This window comes from Siphateles boraxobius, unplaced genomic scaffold, assembly GCF_051911475.1.
Source record: "Siphateles boraxobius isolate OS27281-9 unplaced genomic scaffold, OSU_SipBor_1 104, whole genome shotgun sequence".
NCBI classification, from domain to species: Eukaryota; Metazoa; Chordata; class Actinopteri; order Cypriniformes; family Leuciscidae; genus Siphateles; species Siphateles boraxobius.
In genome coordinates, this window is record NW_027508705.1 from 563,527 (window position 1) to 574,824 (window position 11,298).

General features: G+C 40.5%; 1 protein-coding gene across 1 annotated transcript in view; it reads right to left on the minus strand.

The window, feature by feature from the left end:
- mcu (mitochondrial calcium uniporter) overlaps window positions 1-4,144 on the minus strand; it is a 91,381-nt gene extending 87,237 nt beyond the window's left edge. Inside the window, exon 1 of the mRNA XM_077246752.1 lies at window positions 3,755-4,144. Within this exon, the coding sequence (XP_077102867.1) occupies window positions 3,755-3,874 (120 nt within the window). The 5' untranslated portion in view covers window positions 3,875-4,144. The remainder of the gene's footprint in view (window positions 1-3,754) is intronic.
- Between the last annotated feature and the right edge of the window lie 7,154 nt (window positions 4,145-11,298).

The window sequence follows — 11,298 nt, forward strand, 5'->3', positions numbered from 1 at the left end:
TAAATAGTCAAAACAACCTGGAGCCTAATTCAGGACGATCACAAACTGGTATTGGTTTCGGAGTTCTTGTCTCACCATTGGCTGTAAAAATGGACAATGAGAGTTGCAATCTCTGTCTAGAGACCAATCTCCCTCTTCTCCTGCTACTCAAGATCGCTGAGGCCGCTCAGTCAATCACGACGGCAGTTAATCGGGCCACTTAAATCTAAATTGGATAAACAGGCACTGGGCAGGATTATAATTCAAAACCATTCAGTTAAAAAAAAAAAATACTGGAACCGAATGATTTCATGATGTTCATGATCACAAAGAGAGAGTGAGTGACGGGAGTAAAAATACAAATTCATCCAGTATATAATAACATTTCATTTTAAAATTACATTCATTTACACATTTGAATTGGTCACATGATGCTATTTTCAAAGATCACCTATAATCCACTTTCGGAAGGCCAAATAAATTGCTTTTGCTCTCGCATAGAAACAAAGCGTCTCACGACCTGGCGGTGACAACTACGATAACTGAAGCCCTCTTTCTTTGCATATGCATTTGGGTGGCATTATTTCCACCGTGTGACGTAGGTCGTTGAGGGAGGATTCGATCGAGGCATTTTAGCTAGGTCTGGATCTGCCTTCTCTTTTAAATACAACAAAACATTTTTGTGGGAAACTTTGACCTTTGTAAATTTGCAGACCTTATTCATTCTCAAACAGCTACAGTACATAACGCACTAAAGAAATAGGAAATCATGAAAACGCATCATATGACTCCTTTAATATGCAACCAAACTTTTTGGATTGTAACATCTAAAATGTTTTCAAGTTGAAAGGCCAGGTTCAACACGTTTGCTGCCATGCCGATGGAAAAAAAAACACTCCATACATGCTTGCTTGAGTCGCTTCAATATGATGTCATCACTGATATTTAATCGTCTGTGTAAATTCCAATAATTGACCCCACAAGTGATTCATCTAATGTGTTTTGAATGGAGCAAAAACCTTGTAAAATGGCTAATATGATCGCAAAAAATCTTTGGTACAGAATGCATGACTCCAGATGGTTGGAAATGAATGCTGCATGTTTCTTTTAACAACTCTAAGGTATGCAGAGGGACACACCTCCCAGAATTCATAGCGTTACCCTGAAGCTAGCTCACCCTCCGCATATGCTCTCTGCATATGCAAGAAGAAACAGAGTAAACTCAATTGATGACCCTTAAAAAGACATGGCAGAAAGACACTGGAGTGGACCACAAAGATCACAGGGTGATCTACTTCTTATCAGTATACTTTGTTTTTCAGCAGTCTCTGTACTTGTCCACATTCAAAAATGGAGGCTTTTATTGAACAGTTGAGTCAGTAGGAAGCTAACAAGAGTTAAGTGTATATCTCATGGGTCTGACATCAGAGTCAGGATTAATATCTGACACTGCGATTGGCGTTTCAGTGATCCAAGAGGACTTTTTTTAGCATTAGAACTCTCCACTGCTCATGTCCAGCTAAGGATCAAAGTGTTTTTAGACACTCAAAGCCTTATTATTTCTACTGAACTGCACATTCCTTAGGGAAAACGTTGTGCTGTAGCAATTCGTTAAAAACCTCACAGCTGTGCTTCGGATGTTTATGATAAAACGGTGCTTTGAGACTTGATACTCAGACAGCATGGCCTTTCTGTCAGAGACCTGTCACTGCCGTGTCTCAGCCTGACAGGTTTGTGCCGAGCGCCGTAAGAGACCACGGCTTGGTTCTGAAACACTATAAATGCCAGCAAAGCCACAAATATTACTGCCCAGAGAGAAATGAACAAATAACACCAGAAATTCATGATGGGATTGCTTAATCCACAGTGTACCATAAAGAACTTAAAAGAATACCACTTTATTGTCACAGTGGTAGTTTTGAATAATTGAAAATCACAACCTAGAAAAACAGGCCTCTACCTAAATTTTTTTGAAAATCCGAATCCATACCTTATAAGCACAATTCAAATGAACACGAGGGGCAGTAAAACACCAACAACTAATTCCTTTTCACACAAATTTTGGTTAAATGGGCAGATTGTTGATTAATAAAGATTTATTTTTGTAGGTTCCTTTCAAAATCCTGTCATGACCTGCATTAACTGTAAACTATGTTTAAATCACATAATAAGCTCCATATCTAGGACTTTTTGACGTAGTAAACTTGCTGGGAAGCTGAACTGGCTCATAATTGTGTGGTGCACTCAGTTACGAGTCCCCTTAAACACGAGTCATGATAAAACATTTGTTTTGGTATCCTTTGTCCAAAAACATAGAATGACATGGTTTTGCTAATGTGGGAAATTTTGTAAGTATAAAGTATTATCTATTGTACTGTAAGTTTTTTTAAATACCATGGTACTACCACAATAATATTGCCCAGAAATATGGAACTACCCAAGCACTTTGTTTAAAAATATATCTTTTGTACTTTTAGTAAATGTGGAATATTGAGCTGTATATCAAATGTGTTAGCGTCCAAAAAAAGGTTATATTCTCATGGTAATAGCACAGTTCCTAGATGAAAGGGAACTTCTGCCCTTCCTCTTCACATTCTTCTCGTTTTTACTAAAAAGTCATCGAGGTGGAACAAATGAAAAGCTATGATGGTGGTGTCTCAGGGGCTGCCCGTATGTTTTTTCTCCAGCTGACGAGCATCCAAAAAATGCAAGAGCGCCATTGAGCATTGCGCACTGGAGTTCGCTCAAAGGAAAACCCACAGGCTTGCCCCTGGAAACGGGAAACACCCGCAGGAAGAAAGGGAGGTGTGTGGGAGTAAAGAGGAGGAGTGGCATAATTAAACGAAGAACTGAACTGAACATGCTTTGCCTGAGAGAGAAAGAGTCTAATCCTTCCCCCCCAACCCAACAATGACAGTGCTCAGACGAGCAGGGGGCGTTCTCACTGTACGCATTCTTGCGTTTTATTTTATTTTATTCTGAGTACGCATGCGTCATACGGACGCTACGTTGCGTTTTAGGCGGCGCGTCAAGTTAAGAATAGTTCAACTTTTAAAAACGCGTCTCGAGAATGTTTAAGCGCAACGTTCTGTGAGAACGCAGGAGTCCTGCCGCACTGTCACTCTCTCTCTGATCGCTTTGTACACACACACACACACACACACACACACACACAATCGGACGCTGCAGTGGATCAAACACACTCATACGGTCCGTCCAGTTCGGCAAAGCTTGAAAGAACACGTTGCATGCTTGGAATCAGTGAAACGGTCCAATGCCACGTAATCAATCACGGAGAGCGCGCGATGTCTCAGAGTTGTCCGTACAGATAGCGTTAAAGTTGAGACCACTGTTGCTATCAAGGTTATCCAGGAACGGATTGCACGGAGCCAATGCGCCAAAAGCGCATCCGGTCGCTTGCGTCCAATTCTCTAGCATGCATGCAAACTTGAAATGTAATTTTCATACACGAGTCAAGCCAAGACACTGACTGCACATGTGTAAACGCCTCCAGTAAACGGGACGTCTTGTATAGCTAGACTGAAAGTCCACTGGTTAATGATGCAGCACTGCTGATAATCACTGTGCAATGCACGACAACACTCAATGCGGACAGCAACGTCCCAAAACACTTCCTACGCGGGTTGTTTTTATCTAATCCTCTCCAAAGAGAGGAACCCAGCCCCCTTATCTCTCCCATCACAACCCTCCCCTTGTCCAGCAGCAGCAGCGGTAGTAGCAGCACCCATGTTTGGTTTCCTTTCCAGGAACTCACCGTTCTTGTGCTCTCATGCTGTCGCTGTGAGGAGACACCGAATGCGGGGAACGCAGAAGAGGCTACGGTTCCGCTGCTCCGGGACAGGAGGAGGACCGATCTACACACTTTCGCAGCCATCTCTGAAATGAACCCCCGGCCGAGAAAACGCAAGTGCTGCGGGCGAACCGACTGAGACTGTTGGAGGAAAGGGAGGGGAAATAGGAAGGGCTGCTGGGCTGGGCTAATATTTCATACATACACACAAACGCAACACTACACACACACGTATTGCCTACACAACAAATGAAGGATGTGAAAAAGAATTTCAAAAGAAGGATGCTGTAGTTCGACTTCGAAGCAAAGTATTTCTATTGGGTGAAACTCTGAGACAGTTAGATAACACATTCTGAAATGTCAGTTTAAGGAACTCGTTGACTGAAATACCACGGTCTCTAGGACAACATGAAAGGAGAGTTCTGATTGGCCGAGCGGTCACCTGCTGGCACTGCTTGGAACTATTTTCGTCCAATGAGAAGAGGCGCAGTTCTGTAGTTTTGACAACTTGAAGAGAACGCCAGCTCAGCCAATCAGAGAACGCGGGACGCTCACACACTAGTGTTCTCTCTCTGTGAAAGAAAAAAAACTTTATATTGAATATATATTATTGTACAATATTAAACCACTAAATAAAATCCTTAATATTTTATTTCCGAAATTATGTATTTTGAGAGAGTCACACATCTGTTCACTGCAAAGACAGTATAGGGATGCCTATAGGCTACTTGGTGCATTACCAGTTTTGTCAGCCATGTTAAAGTCACAATGAAATCAAATTCTTATTTTCCATGGAATACTGCAGTATTTATTAAAAATGATTTATCCATGCACATCTTTTTTTACCTTTAATCAAAATAATTTACCCTCCCTTTTGCAGCAACTTCTCTTCTCTGATGACTTGTTTACGGGACAACCTGTCACTCACTTATGATTGCAGCAATAGCAAATGACAATGATCTAATGATCCAATCAATTGCCAATGGACAAAATCAAGTCCCATCCTACATTTTTTCTTGTATGAGAAGCCGTTTTACTCAGAAAACACTATTGAAACTTCTGTTTCGTGATGACTTAAAAATTGGCATAAACAACACAATCCCAATATGGATAGGTCTACTTGTCTACATACTACACTTCCTATTTTTAACATGGTGGATGATCAATATAGATCTTTGAATCACATTGTATTTTGCTCCATCACACACTTAAATGAATTAGTAACATATTTCTAATATAACTGAATTAACCTAACTATATGGATTGCACCAATAAAATCAATTATAAAGTTCAGATCAGATATAAACATTTTGTTAAAGGGATAGTTCTCCCAAAAATGAACATTCTGTCATTATTTACTCACCCTCATATAATTCCAAAACTGTATGACTTTCTCTCTTCTTTGGAATATAAAAACATATTGGCTATTATTTTAGAAGTGTCTCAGTGTTCTTTTTGTGCATACAATGGAAGTCAATGGTAACCAAAATTCTTCAAAATATTTTCTTTCGTGTTCCACAGAAACAGACAGAAAGACAGTCATACACATATGAAACGACTATGGGGAGAGTGATGACATATTTTTCATTACTGGGTGAACCATCACTTTAAAGAAACAGCTAAATTCAATAAACATTCAATAAAAAGAGTAGCCTATATTTCTTGAACCTGCTGCTCCACTGTGTCATTCATTCTTGACTCTTGGCAACTGGTCCGTCCTGTCCATTATATAATTATGTCTCTATTATTAGTCTGTCCTTCAAACAGTTCTTTGGAGTTATGGGACATGAAAATGCCAAACTACATTTAATACTCTATTGAGACACCTAATACATTTAAAGCAATAGCAGCACAATTTACACTCATTGATATTCAATCTGGTATATGCATATGGTGTTGCTCTGAGTCCCGGTGTGGGTCTTGTTGTTTCTGATCTCAAAAAGATCAATAACAGCCAAATACAATTGAGGGTTTTAAATATATGTTTTTGCATGGTAGGTCACACCCTGTAGCTCAAACTGTTTCTAACACATTCCAGAGTTCAACCTATGATTGACTGTGTGCGCGTCTTCAAAGAATGACTCTAATGCGTACACACAGCAACTCCATTAGTATTCCAAAAGACCAATTATCAATATAAGGGATTAGTTTAGCATTGATCCGAACCAGTGCCACTGTTTAGATTACACAGTGACAGATGTCTTGTTTTACTGTGGGATTGAACTATTTTTTTCATATACACTTCTGTTAGAAATAGATGTCTGTTATTGATTGTTCATTTGAATCTACTATGTACTTCAATAACAATTTCACCATAGATAATGCAAAGTTCATTACATTTTACTTGATTATCTGCTGATGTTCAAATATTTCAAATAAATCTTTATACTTTACTATTTGAACATCTCTGGAACTGTTTTCCAAGGACTAACTCTACAAGGCTGGGCAGATGGGATTTGTGTTACCTTTGAGCTTTGGTTCCACCCTAGGTTTCCTTCCTCGCCCTTAAGGATTGGTTTACTGCTTTGTTTGCCTGCATTTTTATGACCACAATTGATAAAAGCTGTCAATAAATAAACCTGAACTGTGGCCTGTAATGTACCTTTTCATTTTAAATAAACATTTTTAAATCACTGTTATACAATCGTATTGGGAATAAATCTGATACTTAAAGTCAGGAATTGGAAACTTGTTATAAAAAATTAAATTTCGATTCCTGTGCATTTTTCAATGTGATTTTAAATCATTTTCAAGCACAATAAGACGTGTTTCATATTCCTTGGTTTTGGCGCTACCACAAGGGTCCTATAGGCAACATAGGCTAACTAGTGAGGCTCAGGCCACGGGGCTGGAGCCTCAGCAAAGATAGTCCGGACCACTATTTAGGGGTGCAGGACAATCAAGCAGACAAGATCCGTGCCTGAAGGGGAGGGGCGTCCATGTTATAAAAGCTATGGTAGACAGCGAAGACCAGCCGGCTGCCGCACAAATATCCCCAATGGAGACTCAGATGGACCAAGGCCAGGAGGAGGCCATTCTCGGCACGTGCACCGCCCTCAAGGAGCCCAGGTTGCACTGTGCCCATAGGAGGAGGCGTCTCGCTATCTTGCAAAGAGACCACGACCTGAGGCCGCCCTGGCGATTTAAGAAGGCTACCACAGTCATGTTGTCCAAACGGACAAGGACATGGTGCGCCTGTAGGGCTGGCAGGAAGGTTTTGAGATACAGAAAAACCACCATCATTTCGAGGCCATTGATATGGAGGCGTTGCTCCAGGCTGGACGAGGAGTCGAACGTCGGCTTGGCCTCGCACAGAGCTCCCCAACCCAAGTTGGAGGCATCTGTTGTGACCACCTTCCATCTAGAGGTCAGTCCCAATCGAATGCCTGTGGTCCACCCTGAGGTGCAAATGTCCCTGATTCCAAGAGTGGGACTCAGGCTTTCAGCCAATACTGCAGGGACTGCATGTGGAACAGCGGTTCTACAGAGGATGGGGCTGTCATCAGGCGGAGAAAACTCTGGAAAGCTTTGAGGGGAAAGACAGCCCCCACTTTGAAAGATGCCGCTAGCCGCTGAATACTCAGTGACCGTTCCGGCATGATCCAGGCCCGCATCCGATCCGAGTCAATAAATGCCCCCAGAAAAGCGACTCACTTGGTGGGAGACAGGAAGCTCTTGGCTGAATTGATTCTGAGCCCAAGATGCTCCAGATGGCTAAGGAACAGCAATCTGTGAGCACAGAGCTCGTTCTCCGACCAAGCCAACACCGGATAGATGTCAAGGTAGTTCATGACGCGAATTCTCATGCACTTGGTAAAAGTGTGTGGAGCCAGAGACTGTCCGAATAGGAGGACTGCAGGTTGGCAATCGGCTCTGCAAATTTTGGTGGGCTGAAATGCCATAGGTTTGTGCAGCTGCAAAAAATGTAAAAAAATCCGGCTTCAGTATTTGGAGAAAACAGAACAGAAACCAAACTAGGTTGAAGTGCCGGGATCCGAACACCACAGTCCGCACAAAAAAACAAACTCACGTAGAAAGAGGAGTGCACAGCCCGTGCAAACTTGAAACCTCACGCTCGCCATGACAAGACAACAGGAGTGTCAGGGCTCTGTCACCAAACCAAGAATGAACAGAATGAAGTGACAGAACCCCGACAGAAACAATAATGGATTTAAATCACGTGCACCACAATTTAAGTCTTCATTTCAGCTAAGTGTAAAATATAGATATCATTAATAATATATCTAGCCGACTAGATTACATCCATACTAATGTGTAACTAAGCTACCTCTAATATAGCCTAATCTGCTATAGTCTGCCTAGCCTGTTTATGGGATTTTTTGCCAGGTTAGGTAACTAGGTTAACTTCTTATTTTATACATATGATTTTTTGGGATAAATCTTCGCAATTGTTTGGGAATCTACATTGTTCTAATTGATACTTTTTCCTGGCAACTTAGCAAAAAGACTAAAGACTATTCCAATAAAGTTTGTTTTAGCTCAAAATCACATCTGGTAGAATTTGGTCAATATTAATTAATTCACTTTAACAGTACAATACATGGTGGAATATTTTTTTTCTGCTGTAAATGTTTTACAAGTAATGTTCAGTTAAAAACCTTTCTACCTGACCTCACCCTTAAAGGGGATTTATTATGTATATAACCCATATTTCATTTATTATACCATGTTGTAAATGACAATTTTTAAGTGGAACGAAACACATGCTGTTTTCATGCACATGAAATCGAGCAAATGAGTTGCTGCTCCCCACACCCACTTTCCAGAAGAGGACACAGCCTTTACATCTCGTGCCTAGGATTCTCTGCCAAAAACTAACAAATCATCTGTTTGGTTTTGATTATCATCTCTATTGGAGTCAAGCTCACGTGACTTTGCCGGTCTCCTTCATCATGAAAGTTTATTATCTGCATGCATTTTAAAGCCATATCAGTCTAAACTTCTTAAAGGACAATTCCGGCCAAAAATGAACCAAGGGTTAAATAACACATGGGTACCGAGTCGACCGTTCTCTGGGATGCGTTTTCATGATAATCGAATGTGTCCAGTTCGGTGAGTAAATACTGACAGAATTTTCATTTTTGGGTGAACTATCCCTTTAACTTGAGCCATGTGATTGAGGCATTTTTTCACACCTGTTGCTGAGTCACAGACCCCTATAGGCCCATTTCTAAAAATGACACCAGCGTGAAAACATGGCTGACATGCTGATTCTCTGCCTACAACTCTCTTTGAGTCACTCCTTTGTTGCCATGGGGGATAAACAGGCACATATTTGTTCTTCTCAAAATACTAAGGAGTCTTATCAGTGAATCTACATGAATTACAGGCGAGTCAAATGAACTCCGACAGATAAGTCAAAACCAAACAAAAGCTCTGTTCTTAACTTTACAATCTGGACCAGAGTACTTCAGTCATGTGAACTGGTTTGATATAGCTGACACTAAGTCCAAATGTATAGCTACAGCCAGTATTCATGAACTTTAGGACTAAAGGAAGCATGTGGGTTGAAAGGAGGTTAGGACAAAAGAAAGCATGTTTGGCAGTGCTCAGGACAATGTTTTTAGTTTTTAATGTTGTTTATGTCTATGTGGTGTTTTTAATATGCTTTAAGACAAACCATGTGCAAAGTCGTAGTCAAGACCATTGCAGAGTATTTTCTGTTTAAAACTGCAGTGAACCAAAGACAGTCTCAAAAACATGGTTTGAAATCGGTGGTGTTTCTGACGTCACAAACTACCTTGTAACCAATCACGTCAACGTGTGATCATCAATGAGTGGATCTCTGAGCTGGTGTGAGTGAGTGGAGGCGGGGCTAATTTGCATATTCATACAACGTGGAACAACGTATAGCTACTAAATGAGGCAAGGGCGTAGAGTTACATTCAAGTTATTTTAAGGCATGAAGACATTTGTTTTCAAGGAAAAAAACCTTTAAATATGTCATTTTGGTGATCAAAGATGAGTTTTAAGGGATAAAATTACTGAGTTTAAAATAGTTGCGTGGTTATGACGCAATCGTTAGCCTATTTTTACAAAAACAGCTTCTACGGGGCTATAACGTAAGATACAAAGTAATGGAGCCTTTTATACATTGTCGTGTTTCTTTAGAAATAAATAATGGACAAATTAAGTCTTTGGACGCCTCAGATGTAAAGTTATTCGCTGTCAAATTGACGCCAAAATGAATGGAAGTCAATGGAATGCTAACAGCAGGTGAGGTTCTGCTACAATGGCGGCCCCCGCGAGGCTTCAGTTTCCGGCTGATGGATTAACCCCTTGAATAAAACTCGAGTGTTTGAGCAACCGAACACACATCTCCAACCCAATATTGCTCCGTGACGTGACAACGGTAGTAATGTCTAGTTTGTGAACCAATCGTTCTTTTGAACCGGTTCTTTTTTTGTGAAACGGTCGAACCAGTTCACCAAATTGAACTGAATCGTTCAAAACAGAGTCAGCGCTAATCCAGTTTTCTAAAGTTACTCGCTTTCGGACGTGCCTGACAGTCACTCTGACTCTAAATAAATAATATCCCGGAGTAGCCTATGTACTACTCCAGTAACTCCAACAGTTAACTGATAGAACTGATGAGCACGAGCAGCTACACTGAGCATGCGTTTATTACTGAACGTACAGTCAGATAGCCTACAGCCACGGTTGCTTTGGCCAGGTGGTATTTATAGCATAGGGGGCGGGATGCTTTAGATTCTATAGAGCATTTGATTGGACAGAAAATGATGAGAAGCTGAAGTCCACGGTGACGTCATAAAAATCGGAAATCCATTTTAGCGGAAGTGTGTTTTGAATGCTTATATCTCCTAAATGCCAATTTTGTCATTGTTTTGGAACACACCATCTTCTTTATAACATTAAGACTAACATATTCATCCTTAAGAGCTAATAAACATACATTTTGATTTCAGGGAGCCTTTAAGTTTGTGATGATGACTAGTGCAACTGTGACTTTATAATTAAAAAATGTGCAGATGGAATGCAAAAACACACAAAGAAGTAAAGTGAAGAAGGTTGAAAAGATCTACAAAACAAAGTTCGAGTGGAGTCTGTTTGTTAAAAGGTTTGAGTTATTAAATTGTGGAGAAGAAGAATTAGTAGAACTAGATTTGCATTTCCCGAAGGTAACAGTGGTGCTTGCAAGGCAATCAAAGAAACTTTATAAAGTAAAGTTTCAGGTAGGCCTAAGTGAAAGATAGATCACCTGAGGAGAAGTGGTTTGGATTAATTAATTGCTTAAAATTGTGAAGAAGGAGAAGAAGAAGAAACATTTAATGTTTTAAAGGAATATTTAATATAATTGAAATTGATTTTAAAAAAGTACTCAGTACTCATCGGCCCATTTCATGGTCATGTTGCAGGAACGCAGTCATGTCTAAGGAGAAGACATAAGGACTGGTAACCAAAGCGACACGGAAACATTTGTCAGCTCCTGATGAATGCACCACTCGTAGTCGACCGGACTCCACACC